Here is a 17658-nt window from a genome sequence, read left to right as displayed (position 1 = left end):
TTCAGTTAATGTGGAGAGACTGGATAAGTTGGGATTATTCTCCCTAGAGCAGAGAAGGATAAGGAGAGATTTAATAGAGGTGTTTTGATACAGCAAGCAGGGAGACATTACCACCGTCTCCCCCCATCTACACCAGCAGTCTACCATTTCCTACAGTCATCCCCTCTGAGCACCCAGTCAGTGTGATCGTTCTGCTGTCACTCTGTTGTCCAGGTTGTGGCCCAGACAGCCTTTCCCCTGACCCACTGCATCAAAGACTGGACAGTACCTAGAATCTTACAACACAGGAAGAGACCATTCTGCCCATCATGACTGTGCTGGTACTTTGAAAGAGTGATAATTTTAGCCCCACTCCTGCCGGCTCCTTCCTCATAGCCCTGAAAATTTTCCCTTTCAACTATTTACCCAATTCCTTTTAGAAAGTTATTAATGAATTTGCTTCCACCGCCCTTTCAGGCAGCACCTTCCAGATCACAACAACTCGCTGTGTCAAAAGAAAATCTCCTGATCTCCCCCTCTGGCTCTTTTGCCGATTCCCTTCAATTTGTGTCCCTCTGGTTACCGACCCTCCCTGCCACTGGAAACACTTTTTCCCTACCTGTTGTATCAAAACACTGAAATGAAATGCTTTGATTAAACCTCCCCATAACCTTCTCTAATCCCTGGAGAATGATCCAAGTTTCCCCCATCCCTCTATCAATAGACTGCTGAGTATTTCCAGCATTTTCTGTTTTTATTTCAGTGAGCCAGCATCCGCGGTATTTTGTTTTCATATTGATAGCTATTTATTGGCTAAGCTAAGAGCAATGATGGAGTTAAGATGCAAATCAGCCATGGTCCAATTTAATAGCAGACCAGGTTTGAGGGACTCAATGGTCTCCTCCTGTTCCTTCACCAGTTCTAATGTTAAACTGCTCAAGTGTGCGGTTACCAAGGAGGTGATTAGCACAGTAAACATGCACACTGCTGGATGAATTCTGGAAACTTAGGTTATATCTCATCACAGAACTCCACCAATCACACTCTGATGGAGGTTTTGTTATCCTGTCAGCCACCCACCCACTGCACCCCCCCCCCCCACCCCACCCCACACCAGGGCCCATGTGCTGGTCACTACATTCCCACAAAATTGGCCTGAGCACCTTTTTATGTGAAAGATTCATGTGTGTGTGAGACCAGAATAAAAACACAGAAATAGAAACAGGAAATGTTGGAAAAACTCAGCAGGTGTAACAGCATCTATGGAAAGAGGAACAAAGTTAACGCTTCAAGCTATGAAGAAGAGTCATACGGACTCAAAACATTAACTCGATTTCTCTCCCCACAGATGCTGTCAGACCTACTGAGTTTTTCCAGCAATTTCTGTTTTTATTTCAGATTTCTAGCATCCGCAATATTTTGCTTTTAAATTAAAACACAGGGTCAGTTACTTATTCCAGCCCGTGCACTCTTCTCAAACCTAACTCTGTCTCTCTCACTCACTCTCTCACTTTCCTTCACCTCTTCTCTCACCCTTCCTCATTGCCTGTCTCCTTAAGTCCTGATCTTGAGAGTTGGTTAGTTAAGAAGGCCCTTACTCGTTCACTCACTTCATACTCTCTCGTTTTCTCTCGTCTCCCTCTTCTGTCTCTGTATGTCTCTTTCAATTTCTGCCACTAGATGTTTCACGTATTTCTCACATGGATCTCTCTTTCTTTCTACATCCCCACCCCCGAGAGTTCTCTATTTCAGGCTGTGATTTCTGAAGAGTTAGATCTCAGGTATTGATTAAATTGTCTTTCTGTCTCTGTACTGTATCCAGCTTGCTCTCTCTCTGCCTCTCTCTGGGTGTTGACTGAGTCTGTGCTCTCGGATGTTGATGATCTCTGTCTCTCTAACTGTCTTTCTACCTCTCTCACTCTGTATTTCTGTCCCCCTTTTTGTCTTTTTCTCTTACTGCCACTCTCTGTGGCGCTATTTCTGTACCCTCTCTTAGATGTTGATGGTCTCTCTCTCTCTCTCTCTCTGTTTTTCTCTAGTCTTTCTCTCTTTGTGTCCCTGGCTCCTGCTTTCTGTCTCTCTCTCTCTCTCTCTCTCTAACTCCCTCTATCTCTTTTTGTCTTTTTCCTTTTGGCGTGTATTCTTTCTCTCTGTGACTTTCCTTCTCTGTCTGGCTTTTCCGTTCTCCTTCCAACTCTCTCTCTCGCTCTTTCTCTCTCTCTCGTTCTCAGACTCGCTTCCTGTCTCTCTTTTCTCTGTAGTGAGTTAGGCTGTGAGCTGTCTCTCAGATGTTGAAGACCTCACTCTCTGTCTGTCTCTGGTGAGTTAGTCTGCTCTCTTGGATGTTGACGGCCCTCTGTCTCTCCCCTCCAGGTTCGTTTATCGCTGTTCTGTTTGCCAAGCTGGAAAATATGTTACAGAACTCGCTCTACGTCAATTTCTTACTAACTGGAATTATTGCACAGCTAGCTTGTTACCCCCAACCCCTCCTCCGCTCCTTCCTGCTCAACACCAACATGGTATTCCAACCTAGTGTCAAGTCTCTCATTCAGGTACGATCCCACTACACTGAACATTCATTTATAAAGCTACCACAAACTGGCCGATTAGCACGCCTGTAAACTGAGTGTATTAGATCCAAGGCGTGGTATGATAGTTTTAGTTGTAATTTAAGTTCCTGAAAGTATTCAGTCGAGCAGATGTAGAGAAGTTGTTTCCAGTCGTCAGGGGACCATCGATATAAGATCGTCACTAATAAATCCAATCGGGAATTCAGGAAAAACTTCTTTACCCAGAGGTGGGGAGGATGTGGAACTCACTACCGTAAAGCTATGTTTAAAGGGAAAGCTGGATAAATGCATGAGGGAGAAAGGAATAGAAGGATATGGTGATTGGGGGAGGTGAAAAGGGGTAAGAGGAGGCTCATGTGGAACATTAAAGCCAGCAGAGACCAGTTGGGCCGAATGGACTGTTTCTGTGCTTTTTGTTCCATGTCATTCCACATCAGGAGCTGACCATGATGATTTGGACATTCCCCCTGTCTGCTGGCTCCCTGAGCCTAGGTGATATGAATTTGTCCATCTCATTCTAGTTTATAGTGGGCACAGACCCACAGCCTGTGAATCCAGCAATGATGCCTAGTACCATTGTTCAGAAACCTGGGGATCAACCTAATGTCAGCATTGATTCCAGCCAATAGGCCCCCTCACCTTGCTCTCATCCTGTGTGTGTGTTGTGATCAGCATGATTATACCCGAGTCTCTGACTCTGACACCATGCTATTAAACATTACAGAAAGATGTGAAGGTTCATCCCTCCTGTCTTCCAGCCACTCCCCCGAAACTTGGCTCATATTGTAGCTCCTAAATCAGATCAAGGAACCACAACTAAACCAGGCAGCGTGAGCAAGAGGCAGAGGTGGACTCTGGTCTCAGGCTGTGCAGTGTAAAACACTGGATTAAGCACCCACTCCTAACAATACTAAAACATTGGGCTGGGTGTAGGGGAGGGGACTGAAGGAGTTGTCAAAAGTTCAGTTTTATGTGGAGTTTGGGGTTTTACAATGCAAAGTTTTAAGAATAGATTGAATCCTTTGCTAAACTGAATGAAGCAAAATGAGCTCATCAGCCATTTTGTAGGAGGCTGGACTTGATTCCAGGTCCACAGATTGAAAGGTCAGAATATCACCCACACACTGTCCAAAATGACAACAAGTAACTAGTGTTAATGTAGTGAACAAAGACAGCTGGGGTGGGGGGAGGAATTGTATTTACATAGCCCTCCTTCAATATTTCATTCATCTTCTGAAAGGGTTTGCATGCAATTATTTACCAGCAAGATCTCATAAATGGTAACAAATTCAATAAGCAGTTAGGATTTTTTTCTAAGTTGGGATAAAGTGTTAATGGATAGACTTGCATTTCTGTAACACTTTTCACAATGTCAGAACGTCCAAAGTACAGTCACAGACCGATCGCTAAGACAGCAGCAAACTCTCTTTTACTTGTTGAGTGACAACACAGGTTTTATTTACAGATGAGGCCTTGGTTTAACATCTCATCAAAAAACAGAATATCTGATTGTGCAACACTCTCTAAATATAGTCCTTCTGAAGTGCAGCGCTCCCTCAGTGCTGACCCTCCAACAGTGCAGCGCTCCCTCAGTGCTGACCCTCCAACAGTGCAGCGCTCCCTTAGTGCTGACCCTCCAACAGTGCAGCACTCCCTCAGTACTGACCCTCAGACAGTGCAGCACTCCCTCAGTGCTGACCCTCTGAAAGTGCAGCGCTCCCTCAGTACTGACCCTCTGACAGTGCAGCGCTCCCTCAGTACTGACCCTGTGACAGTGCAGCACTCCCTCAGTACTGACCCTGTGACAGTGCAGCGCTCCCTCAGTACTGACCCTCTGACAGTGCAGCGCTCCCTCAGTACTGACCCTGTGACAGTGCAGCACTCCCTCAGTACTGACCCTCTGACAGTGCAGCGCTCCCTCAGTACTGACCCTCTGACAGTGCAGCGCTCCCTCAGTACTGACCCTGTGACAGTGCAGGGCTCCCTCAGTACTGACCCTCTGACAGTGCAGCGGTCCCTCAGTACTGACCCTCTGACAGTGCAGGGCTCCCTAAGTACTGCAGTGGGGTGTCAGCCTAGATTTTGTGATCCAGTCTGTGGAATGGGATTAAAACCCATGACTTTCTGACTCTGAGGTGAGAGTCTTACTCGCTGACCCATGCCCGACACAAAGTTGGTACCATGATAGTGATTAGGACTGCAAATCCTGGCTGATATTTTCTCCCTTGTCTCTCCTGTGAGGACTGAGGCGAATTGTAGCCCCATCCCTATTGCCGACAGAACCTGGACTAGGTATCAGTGCTGAGGTCTCTGTGGCAGTTTATCATGCTAACCAGGCATCTCTTCACTTGCTGTACTCACAAACCTCAATTCCGTTGTTTGAAGCCTTTTTCATGACACAACCTTTGACCTCTCGCCCCTCAGGTACTTGGGTCAGTGAAGAGCAAGATTGAAATGTTCGCAGCCACTCAGGAAGACTTTCCTATGATGCTGTGCAAGGCCAGGAAATATTTAATCGCTAGAGGGAAACTTGATTGGTCGGAATCCCCCAACTCTGTTCCTCCACTGCGACGCTCCGAGAATCTAGGTAAACCTTGCTCTTCGCTTTGCTTCCTTTCCTGTTCCTTAATGCCATGAACCCATGTCTAACAGGATCAAGAATGCCTGCTGGTGGAACAGGATTTGGGATTCGACACTATCGGTTCCCACCGTACAAGCCAGTTAAACAGTTCTATCATTTGTTCCTGTTCAGAGTATGTGTATTTTTATTCGGTTACCTATATCCTGATCATCCTGTTCAATCTATCCCATTCCAGGATAATCTGGGTCAGTGTATCCCAATCTGAGATCTTCCTGTTCAGTGTACCCTAACCCAGACCTGGTAAATCTCTAAACTTTCCAGGTCAGTGTAACCCAATCCTGGATAATCCGGTACATCGTACACCTATTCTAGTGCAGAGTGTTCATTGAAATCGAATCCCATTCAGTGTGTCATTGTCCTGAATCATCATGTTTGGTAGTTCTCCATCTTGGTTCTCCGTTTGCAGTGAATCAGAATCGCAGATCCAGTCAGCAAGTGTGCAGCTGTGTTTAATCGGCGAGTGTGTGTGAGTGCTTTCAGTCGGTGAGTGTGTGGGAGTGCTTTCAGTCAGTGAGTGTGTGGGAGTGTTTTCAGTCAGTGAGTGTGTGGGAGTGTTTTCAGTCGGTGAGTGTGTGGGAGAGTGTTCAGTCAGTGAGTGTGTGGGAGAGTGTTCAGTCGGTGAGTGTGTGGGAGTGTTTTCAGTCGGTGAGTGTGTGGGAGTGTTTTCAGTCAGTGAGTGTGTGTGGGAGTGTTTTCAGTCAGTGAGTGTGTGTGGGAGTGTGTTCAGTCAGTGAGTGTGTGTGGGAGTGTGTTCAGTCAGTGAGTGTGTGTGGGAGTGTGTTCAGTCAGTGAGTGTGTGTGGGAGTGTGTTCAGTCAGTGAGTGTGTGTGGGAGTGTGTTCAGTCAGTGAGTGTGTGGGAGTGTTTTCAGTCAGTGAGTGTGTGTGGGAGTGTGTTCAGTCAGTGAGTGTGTGTGGGAGTGTGTTCAGTCAGTGAGTGTGTGGGAGTGTGTTCAGTCAGTGAGTGTGTGGGAGTGTGTTCAGTCAGTGAGTGTGTGGGAGTGTTTTCAGTCAGTGAGTGTGTGGGAGTGTTTTCAGTCAGTGAGTGTGTGGGAGTGTTTTCAGTCAGTGAGTGTGTGGAAGTGCTTTCAGTCGGTGAGTGTGTGGGAGTGTTTTCAGTCGGTGAGCGTGTGGGAGTGTTTTCAGTCAGTGAGTGTGTGTGGGAGTGTTTTCAGTCAGTGAGTGTGTGGGAGTGTTTTCAGTCAGTGAGTGTGTGGGAGTGTTTTTAGTCAGTGAGTGTGTGGGAGTGTTTTCAGTCAGTGAGTGTGTGGGAGTGTTTTCAGTCAGTGAGTGTGTGGGAGTGTGTTCAGTCAGTGAGTGTGTGGGAGTGTTTTCAGTCAGTGAGTGTGTGGCAGTGTTTTCAGTCAGTGAGTGTGTGGGAGTGTTTTCAGTCAGTGAGTGTGTGGGAGTGCTTTCAGTCGGTGAGTGTGTGTGGGAGTGTTTTCAGTCAGTGAGTGTGTGTGGGAGTGTTTTCAGTCAGTGAGTGTGTGTGGGAGTGTTTTCAGTCAGTGAGTGTGTGGGAGTGTGTTCAGTCGGTGAGTGTGTTTGGGAGTGTTTTCAGTCAGTGAGTGTGTTTGGGAGTGTTTTCAGTCAGTGAGTGTGTGGGAGTGTTTTCAGTCAGTGAGTGTGTGGGAGTGTTTTCAGTCAGTGAGTGTGTGGGAGTGTTTTCAGTCAGTGAGTGTGTGGCAGTGTTTTCAGTCGGTGAGTGTGTGGGAGTGTTTTCAGTCAGTGAGTGTGTGTGTGTGTTCAGTCAGTGAGTGTGGGTGGGAGTGTGTTCAGTCGGTGAGTGTGTGTGGGAGTGTTTTCAGTCAGTGAGTGTGTGTGGGAGTGTGTTCAGTCGGTGAGTGTGTGTGGGAGTGTTTTCAGTCAGTGAGTGTGTGTGGGAGTGTTTTCAGTCAGTGAGTGTGTGTGGGAGTTTTCAGTCAGTGAGTGTGTGTGGGAGTGTTTTCAGTCAGTGAGTGTGTGGGAGTGTGTTCAGTCGGTGAGTGTGTGTGGGAGTGTTTTCAGTCAGTGAGTGTGTGTGGGAGTGTTTTCAGTCAGTGAGTGTGTGTGGGAGTGTTTTCAGTCAGTGAGTGTGTGGGAGTGTTTTCAGTCAGTGAGTGTGTGGGAGTGTGTTCAGTCGGTGAGTGTGTTTGGGAGTGTTTTCAGTCAGTGAGTGTGTGTGGGAGTGTTTTCAGTCAGTGAGTGTGTGGGAGTGTTTTCAGTCAGTGAGTGTGTGGGAGTGTTTTCAGTCAGTGAGTGTGTGGGAGTGTTTTCAGTCGGTGAGTGTGTGGGAGTGTTTTCAGTCAGTGAGTGTGTGTGTGTGTTCAGTCAGTGAGTGTGTGTGGGAGTGTGTTCAGTCGGTGTGTGTGGGAGTGTTTTCAGTCAGTGAGTGTGTGTGGGAGTGTGTTCAGTCGGTGAGTGTGTGTGGGAGTGTGTTCAGTCAGTGAGTGTGTGTGGGAGTGTTTTCAGTCAGTGAGTGTGTGTGGGAGTGTTTTCAGTCAGTGAGTGTGTGTGGGAGTGTTTTCAGTCAGTGAGTGTGTGTGGGAGTGTTTTCAGTCAGTGAGTGTGTGTGGGAGTTTTCAGTCAGTGAGTGTGTGTGGGAGTGTTTTCAGTCAGTGAGTGTGTGGGAGTGTGTTCAGTCGGTGAGTGTGTGTGGGAGTGTTTTCAGTCAGTGAGTGTGTGTGGGAGTGCTTTCAGTCGGTGAGTGTGTGGGAGTGCTTTCAGTCGGTGAGTGTGTGGGAGTGCTTTCAGTCGGTGAGTGTGTGGGAGTGTTTTCAGTCGGTGAGTGTGTGGGAGTGTTTTCAGTCAGTGAGTGTGTGTGGGAGTGTTTTCAGTCAGTGAGTGTGTGGGAGCGTTTTCAGTCAGTGAGTGTGTGGGAGTGTTTTCAGTCGGTGAGTGGGTGGGAGTGTTTTCAGTCGGTGAGTGTGTGGGAGTGTGTTCAGTCAGTGAGTGTGTGGGAGTGTGTTCAGTCAGTGAGTGTGTGGGAGTGTTTTCAGTCAGTGAGTGTGTGGGAGTGCTTTCAGTCAGTGAGTGTGTGTGGGAGTGTTTTCAGTCGGTGAGTGTGTGGGAGTGTTTTCAGTCGGTGAGTGTGTGTGGGAGTGTTTTCAGTCGGTGAGTGTGTGGGAGTGTTTTCAGTCGGTGAGTGTGTGGGAGTGTTTTCAGTCAGTGAGTGTGTGGGAGTGTGTTCAGTCAGTGAGTGTGTGGGAGTGCTTTCAGTCAGTGAGTGTGTGTGGGAGTGTTTTCAGTCAGTGAGTGTGTGTGTGTGTTCAGTCAGTGAGTGTGTGTGGGAGTGTGTTCAGTCGGTGAGTGTGTGTGGGAGTGTTTTCAGTCAGTGAGTGTGTGTGGGAGTGTGTTCAGTCGGTGAGTGTGTGTGGGAGTGTTTTCAGTCAGTGAGTGTGTGTGGGAGTGTTTTCAGTCAGTGAGTGTGTGTGGGAGTGTTTTCAGTCAGTGAGTGTGTGGGAGTGTGTTCAGTCAGTGAGTGTGTGGGAGTGTGTTCAGTCAGTGAGTGTGTGGGAGTGTGCTCAGTCAGTGAGTGTGTGTGGGAGTGTTTTCAGTCAGTGAGTGTGTAGGGAGTGTGTTCAGTCGGTGAGTGTGTGTGGGAGTGTTTTCAGTCAGTGAGTGTGTGGGAGTGTTTTCAGTCAGTGAGTGTGTGGGAGTGTTTTCAGTCAGTGAGTGTGTGTGGGAGTGTTTTCAGTCAGTGAGTGAGTGGGAGTGTTTTCAGTCAGTGAGTGTGTGGGAGTGTTTTCAGTCAGTGAGTGTGTGGGAGTGTTTTCAGTCAGTGAGTGTGTGGGAGTGTTTTCAGTCAGTGAGTGTGTGGGAGTGTTTTCAGTCGGTGAGTGTGTGGGAGTGTTTTCAGTCGGTGAGTGTGTGGGAGTGTTTTCAGTCGGTGAGTGTGTGTGTGTATTCAGTCAGTGAGTGTGTGTGGGAGTGTGTTCAGTCGGTGAGTGTGTGTGGGAGTGTTTTCAGTCAGTGAGTGTGTGTGGGAGTGTGTTCAGTCGGTGAGTGTGTGTGGGAGTGTTTTCAGTCAGTGAGTGTGTGTGGGAGTGTTTTCAGTCAGTGAGTGTGTGTGGGAGTTTTCAGTCAGTGAGTGTGTGTGGGAGTGTTTTCAGTCAGTGAGTGTGTGGGAGTGTGTTCAGTCGGTGAGTGTGTGTGGGAGTGTGTTCAGTCGGTGAGTGTGTGTGGGATTGTTTTCAGTCAGTGAGTGTGTGGGAGTGCTTTCAGTCGGTGAGTGTGTGGGAGTGCTTTCAGTCGGTGAGTGTGTGGGAGTGTTTTCAGTTGGTGAGTGTGTGGGAGTGTTTTCAGTCAGTGAGTGTGTGTGGGAGTGTTTTCAGTCAGTGAGTGTGTGGGAGTGTTTTCAGTCAGTGAGTGTGTGGGAGTGTTTTCAGTCGGTGAGTGTGTGGGAGTGTTTTCAGTCGGTGAGTGTGTGGGAGTGTGTTCAGTCAGTGAGTGTGTGGGAGTGTGTTCAGTCAGTGAGTGTGTGGGAGTGTTTTCAGTCAGTGAGTGTGTGGGAGTGCTTTCAGTCAGTGAGTGTGTGTGGGAGTGTTTTCAGTCGGTGAGTGTGTGGGAGTGTTTTCAGTCGGTGAGTGTGTGTGGGAGTGTTTTCAGTCGGTGAGTGTGTGGGAGTGTTTTCAGTCGGTGAGTGTGTGGGAGTGTTTTCAGTCAGTGAGTGTGTGGGAGTGTGTTCAGTCAGTGAGTGTGTGGGAGTGCTTTCAGTCAGTGAGTGTGTGTGGGAGTGTTTTCAGTCAGTGAGTGTGTGTGTGTGTTCAGTCAGTGAGTGTGTGTGGGAGTGTGTTCAGTCGGTGAGTGTGTGTGGGAGTGTTTTCAGTCAGTGAGTCTGTGGGAGTGTTTTCAGTCAGTGAGTCTGTGGGAGTGTTTTCAGTCAGTGAGTGTGTGGGAGTGTGTTCAGTCAGTGAGTGTGTGGGAGTGTTTTCAGTCAGTGAGTGTGTGGGAGTGTGTTCAGTCAGTGAGTGTGTGGGAGTGTTTTCAGTCAGTGAGTGTGTGGGAGTGTTTTCAGTCAGTGAGTGTGTGGGAGTGTTTTCAGTCAGTGAGTGTGTGGGAGTGTTTTCAGTCGGTGAGTGTGTGGGAGTGTTTTCAGTCAGTGTGTGTGTGTGTTCAGTCAGTGAGTGTGTGTGGGAGAGTGTTCAGTCGGTGAGTGTGTGTGGGAGTGTTTTCAGTAAGTGAGTGTGTTTGGGAGTGTTTTCAGTAAGTGAGTGTGTGTGGGAGTATTTTCAGTCAGTGAGTGTGTGTGGGAGTTTTCAGTCAGTGAGTGTGTGGGAGTGTTTTCAGTCAGTGAGTGTGTGGGAGTGTTTTCAGTCAGTGAGTGTGTGGGAGTGTTTTCAGTCAGTGAGTGTGTGGGAGTGTTTTCAGTCAGTGAGTGTGTGGGAGTGCTTTCAGTCGGTGAGTGTGTGTGGGAGTGTTTTCAGTCAGTGAGTGTGTGTGGGAGTGTTTTCAGTCAGTGAGTGTGTGTGGGAGTGTTTTCAGTCAGTGAGTGTGTGTGGGAGTGTTTTCAGTCAGTGAGTGTGTGTGGGAGTGTTTTCAGTCAGTGAGTGTGTGTGTGTGTGTGTTCAGTCAGTGAGTGTGTGTGGGAGTGTGTTCAGTCGGTGAGTGTGTGTGGGAGTGTTTTCAGTCAGTGAGTGTGTGTGGGAGTGTTTTCAGTCGGTGAGTGTGTGTGGGAGTGTTTTCAGTCAGTGAGTGTGTGTGGGAGTGTTTTCAGTCAGTGAGTGTGTGGGAGTGTTTTCAGTCAGTGAGTGTGTGGGAGTGTTTTCAGTCAGTGAGTGTGTGGGAGTGTTTTCAGTCAGTGAGTGTGTGGGAGTGTGTTCAGTCAGTGAGTGTGTGGGAGTGTGTTCAGTCAGTGAGTGTGTGGGAGTGTTTTCAGTCAGTGAGTGTGTGGGAGTGTTTTCAGTCAGTGAGTGTGTGGGAGTGCTTTCAGTCAGTGAGTGTGTGGGAGTGTGTTCCGTCAGTGAGTGTATGGGAGTGCTTTCAGTCGGTGAGTGTGTGGGAGTGTTTTCAGTCGGTGAGTGTGTGGGAGTGTTTTCAGTCAGTGAGTGTGTGTGGGAGTGTTTTCAGTCAGTGAGTGTGTGGGAGTGTTTTCAGTCAGTGAGTGTGTGGGAGTGTTTTCAGTCGGTGAGTGTGTGGGAGTGTGTTCAGTCAGTGAGTGTGTGGGAGTGTGTTCAGTCAGTGAGTGTGTGGGAGTGTTTTCAGTCAGTGAGTGTGTGGGAGTGTTTTCAGTCAGTGAGTGTGTGGGAGTGCTTTCAGTCGGTGAGTGTGTGTGGGAGTGTTTTCAGTCAGTGAGTGTGTGGGAGTGTTTTCAGTCAGTGAGTGTGTGGGAGTGTTTTCAGTCAGTGAGTGTGTGTGGGAGTGTTTTCAGTCGGTGAGTGTGTGAGAGTGTTTTCAGTCGGTGAGTGTGTGGGAGTGTTTTCAGTCGGTGAGTGTGTGGGAGTGTTTTCAGTCGGTGAGTGTGTGGGAGTGTTTTCAGTCGGTGAGTGTGTGGGAGTGCTTTCAGTCGGTGAGTGTGTGTGGGAGTGTTTTCAGTCGGTGAGTGTGTGTGGGAGTGTTTTCAGTCAGTGAGTGTGTGTGGGAGTGTTTTCAGTCAGTGAGTGTGTGTGGGAGTGTTTTCAGTCAGTGAGTGTGTGTGGGAGTGTTTTCAGTCAGTGAGTGTGTGTGGGAGTGTTTTCAGTCAGTGAGTGTGTGGGAATGTTTTCAGTCAGTGAGTGTGTGTGGGAGTGTTTTCAGTCAGTGAGTGTGTGTGGGAGTGTTTTCAGTCAGTGAGTGTGTGTGGGAGTGTTTTCAGTCAGTGAGTGTGTGTGGGAGTGTTTTCAGTCAGTGAGTGTGTGTGGGAGTGTTTTCAGTCAGTGAGTGTGTGTGGGAGTGTTTTCAGTCAGTGAGTGTGTGTGGGAGTGTTTTCAGTCAGTGAGTGTGTGTGGGAGTGTTTTCAGTCAGTGAGTGTGTGGGAGTGTGTTCAGTCGGTGAGTGTGTGTGGGATTGTTTTCAGTCAGTGAGTGTGTGGGAGTGTTTTCAGTCAGTGAGTCTGTGGGAGTGTTTTCAGTCAGTGAGTGTGTGGGAGTGTGTTCAGTCAGTGAGTGTGTGGGAGTGTGTTCAGTCAGTGAGTGTGTGGGAGTGTTTTCAGTCAGTGAGTGTGTGGGAGTGTTTTCAGTCAGTGAGTGTGTGGGAGTGCTTTCAGTCAGTGAGTGTGTGGGAGTGTTTTCAGTCAGTGAGTGTGTGGGAGTGTTTTCAGTCAGTGAGTGTGTGGGAGTGTTTTCAGTCAGTGAGTGTGTGGGATTGTTTTCAGTCAGTGAGTGTGTGGGAGTGTTTTCAGTCAGTGAGTCTGTGGGAGTGTTTTCAGTCAGTGAGTGTGTGGGAGTGTGTTCAGTCAGTGAGTGTGTGGGAGTGTGTTCAGTCAGTGAGTGTGTGGGAGTGTTTTCAGTCAGTGAGTGTGTGGGAGTGTTTTCAGTCAGTGAGTGTGTGGGAGTGCTTTCAGTCAGTGAGTGTGTGGGAGTGTTTTCAGTCAGTGAGTGTGTGGGAGTGTTTTCAGTCGGTGAGTGTATGGGAGTGTTTTCAGTCAGTGAGTGTGTGTGTGTGTTCAGTCAGTGAGTGTGTGTGGGAGTGTGTTCAGTCGGTGAGTGTGTGTGGGAGTGTTTTCAGTCAGTGAGTCTGTGGGAGTGTTTTCAGTCAGTGAGTGTGTGGGAGTGTGTTCAGTCAGTGAGTGTGTGGGAGTGTTTTCAGTCAGTGAGTGTGTGGGAGTGTTTTCAGTCAGTGAGTGTGTGGGAGTGTTTTCAGTCAGTGAGTGTGTGGGAGTGTTTTCAGTCAGTGAGTGTGTGGGAGTGTTTTCAGTCAGTGAGTGTGTGGGAGTGTTTTCAGTCAGTGAGTGTGTGGGAGTGTTTTCAGTCAGTGAGTGTGTGTGGGAGTGTTTTCAGTCAGTGAGTGTGTGTGGGAGTGTTTTCAGTCAGTGAGTGTGTGTGGGAGTGTTTTCAGTCAGTGAGTGTGTGGGAATGTTTTCAGTCAGTGAGTGTGTGTGGGAGTGTTTTCAGTCAGTGAGTGTGTGTGGGAGTGTTTTCAGTCAGTGAGTGTGTGTGGGAGTGTTTTCAGTCAGTGAGTGTGTGTGGGAGTGTTTTCAGTCAGTGAATGTGTGTGGGAGTGTTTTCAGTCAGTGAGTGTGTGTGGGAGTGTTTTCAGTCAGTGAGTGTGTGTGGGAGTGTTTTCAGTCAGTGAGTGTGTGTGGGAGTGTTTTCAGTCAGTGAGTGTGTGTGGGAGTGTTTTCAGTCAGTGAGTGTGTGGGAGTGTGTTCAGTCGGTGAGTGTGTGTGGGAGTGTTTTCAGTCAGTGAGTGTGTGGGAGTGTTTTCAGTCAGTGAGTCTGTGGGAGTGTTTTCAGTCAGTGAGTGTGTGGGAGTGTGTTCAGTCAGTGAGTGTGTGGGAGTGTTTTCAGTCAGTGAGTGTGTGGGAGTGTTTTCAGTCAGTGAGTGTGTGGGAGTGTTTTCAGTCAGTGAGTGTGTGGGAGTGTTTTCAGTCAGTGAGTGTGTGGGAGTGTTTTCAGTCAGTGAGTGTGTGGGAGTGCTTTCAGTCAGTGAGTGTGTGGGAGTGTTTTCAGTCAGTGAGTGTGTGGGAGTGTTTTCAGTCAGTGAGTGTGTGGGAGTGTTTTCAGTCAGTGAGTGTGTGGGAGTGTTTTCAGTCAGTGAGTGTGTGGGAGTGTTTTCAGTCGGTGAGTGTGTGGGAGTGTTTTCAGTCAGTGAGTGTGTGTGTGTGTTCAGTCAGTGAGTGTGTGTGGGAGTGTTTTCAGTCGGTGAGTGTGTGTGGGAGTGTTTTCAGTCAGTGAGTGTGTGTGGGAGTGTTTTCAGTCAGTGAGTGTGTGTGGGAGTGTGTTCAGTCGGTGAGTGTGTGTGGGAGTGTTTTCAGTCGGTGAGTGTGTGTGGGAGTGTTTTCAGTCAGTGAGTGTGTGTGGGAGTTTTCAGTCAGTGAGTGTGTGTGGGAGTGTGTTCAGTCGGTGAGTCTGTGTGGGAGTGTGTTCAGTCGGTGAGTCTGTGTGGGAGTGTTTTCAGTCGGTGAGTGTGCGGGAGTGTTTTCAGTCAGTGAGTGTGCAGGAGTGTTTTCAGTCAGTGAGTGTGCGGGAGTGTTTTCAGTCAGTGAGTGTGCGGGAGTGTTTTCAGTCAGTGAGTGTGTGGGAGTGTTTTCAGTCAGTGAGTGTGTGGGAGTGTTTTCAGTCAGTGAGTGTGTGGGAGTGTTTTCAGTCAGTGAGTGTGCGGGAGTGTTTTCAGTCGGTGAGTGTGCGGGAGTGTTTTCAGTCGGTGAGTGTGCGGGAGTGTTTTCAGTCGGTGAGTGTGCGGGAGTGTTTTCAGTCGGTGAGTGTGTGGGAGTGTTTTCAGTCGGTGAGTGTGTGGGAGTGTTTTCAGTCAGTGAGTGTGCAGGAGTGTTTAACCGGGGAGTGCTTTAAATGGGCGAGTGTGGTGTGTGTAGTCGGCGAGTCTGCAAGTGACCCGTGTAGTCCCTCTGTGTGTAAGGGCACTGTTATAAAGACTGGGCATTTGATTGGACCTGTTTGTTAAATTTTTCAGTGAAAAGTCGGAAACCCTCCCTCGGTGAGCTGATCCTACGTCACACCAACAGTCCCACAAGGGCACGCCAGGCAGCACAGTTAGCTCTGCAACACGTCCGAGAGGGGCAGGTCCTGCACGCACTTACTGGGAGCTCCATTTTCAAGAGTTCAGCAGAAAAGCAGAATGAGGCACTGCGGGTGAAGAACGCTGTTTACTGCTCACTTATCTTCTCTGAGTTCCTGAAAGAACTAGCGGCCATTGCTCAGGAGCACACTGTCACATCTCCCTTCTTACTTGATGACAAGGAGGAATGACAACTGGAGAATTTGGAGAACAGGAGCAGCTAGTCACCACACACAGCACTCTCACTGGCCAGGAGTGTGGCAATGGGCTTCCTTGAATGGTCACCACGCGTTCCGGAATCTGTAAATAACACATCCAACACTCCGACACATGTTGTTGCAGAAGTTCCGAACTTCATTCCAAAGAGTTCTTCATTGATATTTGGAAGCAGAATGTATTCCTCAGTATTGTCATCAGGTCTCCACAGTGTGCTGCTGATAGTGGTTCGCTCCAGTGCTTTCTGACTTATTGCTGAGACACGTCTCACACTGGGCATTGTGCAAAAAACAACCCTATAAACATCAACAATCCTATAAACATCCTCTCTCTGAACTGAGCTGCATGTCGGGAGAATGAGAGAGAGATCAATCCTCGGGAATATTGGATCAGGCTGTGCAGATCCAAAGAGACAAACACAAATTCTCACACCCATTTTATGGATGATGTAGTGCAGAGATTTCTGCTGTGTGTAAATGTCACAATATTTTTTTAAAAAAATCTGTTTCTCAAAGTTCATTTTAGTTTCTATTTTTAACACCAGTGCATGTCAATTTGATGGGAGTATAATTCTTCCTGGTTATCATTCTATCTATAACTTACCTCCTACCCAGTGTGATCAATAACCCTCCAGAGTAGGGGGGCTGGCAGCGGGGTCCATCAATTTGCAGAAATATTTAATGCCTCCCTACCAGGTCATTTATCTTAAGTAATTTAAACAAGCATCTAAATTGATATTTTGTACAGGTCAACTCTGCTCCAGAGCTGGTCCAAATGCCCCAAGAATTTAAAACCCCTTCTTCAACACATTAACCTGCTTTATATTGCTGCTCGTATATTCACTCGCACCTGGCAATGGAAGTAATTTGGAGGTGCCACTTTTGAGGCTGTGTTCTTTAGCTTCTTCCCTAGTTACTGAAACTCTGCCTACAGGGCCTCAGATATTTTTATTCTTATGTCAATGGTTTCATCATCGACCTCTCCCCTCTCTTCCCCGCCCCCCTCAATATTCTGCTTCCATTCCATGACAATACTTTATCCTGGCACCAGGATATAGTCACATGGAGAAAATCAGGCAACAGAGACTTTCAAAGTAGCCAAGTTTCATCTGTTTTTTTTCCCCTGGTCACTCTCCAAATGATTCCTGATTAATAATGGGCAACCAAGGATCGAACCTGAATGAGGAACTTGAAGAAATCAGTACAAATAAAATAGTAGTACTGGAGAAATTCATGGGACTAAGTGGCGACTAATTCCCTGGATCCTGTGGTTGTAAAAGGGGTAGCTGCAGAGATAGTGGGTGCATTGGTTTTGAGCTTCCTGAATTCCTTAGATTCTAGAACAGTTCCCAAGGATTGAAAGGTAGCAAACATAATCCCGCTATTTAAGAAAGAGGAAGAGAGAAAATGGGGAACGACAGGAAAGTTGGCCTAACATCAGTAGTAGGAACAATGAGAGAATCTATTCTGAGGGAGGTGGTAACTGGGCACTTGGAGAATCAAAAGATTAAGCAGAGTGAACACAGATTTGTGAAAGGGAAATAGTTTTTGATAGATTTGTTTTGAGTTTTTTTTAGGATGTAAACAGTAAGATGGATAAGTCAGAGCCAATGGATGTAGTGTATTTGGATTTTCAAAAAACATTCAATAAGGTGCCACACACAAGGTTATTACACAAAATTAGAACTCATGGGATTGGGGTAGTATATTAGCATGGACTGGGGATCTGTTAATGGACAGAAAACAGAGTAGGAATAAAACGGGACATTTTCGGGTTTGCAGGTTCTAACTATACGGGTACTGTGTGGAAATAGCACTTGGGCCTCGGCTATTTACAATTTATATTAATGACGAGGGGCCTGAGTTAACATATCCAAGTTTGCTGATGTTACAAAGTGAGGTGGGAAAGTAGGTTGTGAGGAAGACATAAAGAGGCTGCAGAGTGATATAGACAGTTTGGGTGAGTGGGCAAGAACATGGCAGATAGACAGTACGATGTAGCAAAGTGTGAAATTATCCAGTTTGGTGGGAAAAATAACAAAGCAGAATAGAATATTTTAAATGGTGAGAGACTGGGAAATGTTTGCATTCAGAAGGACCTGGGTGTACATGTACGTGAATCACAGAAAGTTAACATGCAGGTACAGCAAGCTATTAGGAAGGAAAATAGTATGTTAGCTTTTGTTACAAAGGAATTAGAGTATAGGAGGACCATGCCCAGAGTACTGCATGTTGTTGTGGTGGCCATATTATAGGGGGGAAGGTAGAGGCATTGGAGAGGATGTAGAGAAGATTTACAGAGGTGATACCAGAAATGTGAGAGTATACATATCAGGACAGGATTGACAGGCTGGCTCTCTTTTCTCTTGGTGGGGGGGCGGGGTGGGGAGACTGAGGTGGGAACTAATAGAGGTCTTTGAAATTGTGAAAGCTTTTGATCAGAGAGAATGTTTCCTCTTGTGGGGAAGAGCATAACTAGAGGCCATCAGTATAAGATAGTCACCAAGAAATCCAATAGCTTTTTTACCCAGACAGCAATGAGAATGTGGAACTCACTACCACAGGGAATAGTTGTAAGTGATAGTATAGATGCATTTTAAGGGGAAGCTAGGCAAACATTTG

The 17658-nt window shown here is 47.4% G+C and overlaps 1 protein-coding gene across 10 annotated transcripts in view; it reads left to right on the top strand.

Moving 5' to 3' along the window:
* The window catches only part of fhip1b (FHF complex subunit HOOK interacting protein 1B), a 234649-nt gene extending 219098 nt beyond the window's left edge, over positions 1–15551 (top strand). For 9 of the 10 annotated variants that reach the window (XM_041199656.1, XM_041199659.1, XM_041199657.1 and 6 more), the window contains exons 10-12: positions 2353–2531; positions 4974–5136; positions 14717–15551. In XM_041199656.1, the coding sequence (XP_041055590.1) occupies positions 2353–2531; positions 4974–5136; positions 14717–15012 (638 nt within the window). In that variant the 3' untranslated portion in view covers positions 15013–15551. Of the gene's footprint in view, positions 1–2352; positions 2532–4973; positions 5137–14716 lie in introns of those variants that run through there. The other variant, XM_041199662.1, reaches the window with a different exon arrangement.
* Positions 15552–17658: the final 2107 nt, after the last annotated feature.

The sequence above is a fragment of the Carcharodon carcharias genome, chromosome 11 (genome assembly GCF_017639515.1).
Source record: "Carcharodon carcharias isolate sCarCar2 chromosome 11, sCarCar2.pri, whole genome shotgun sequence".
NCBI lineage: Eukaryota > Metazoa > Chordata > Chondrichthyes > Lamniformes > Lamnidae > Carcharodon > Carcharodon carcharias.
This window is presented reverse-complemented; position numbering and strand designations above follow the sequence as displayed.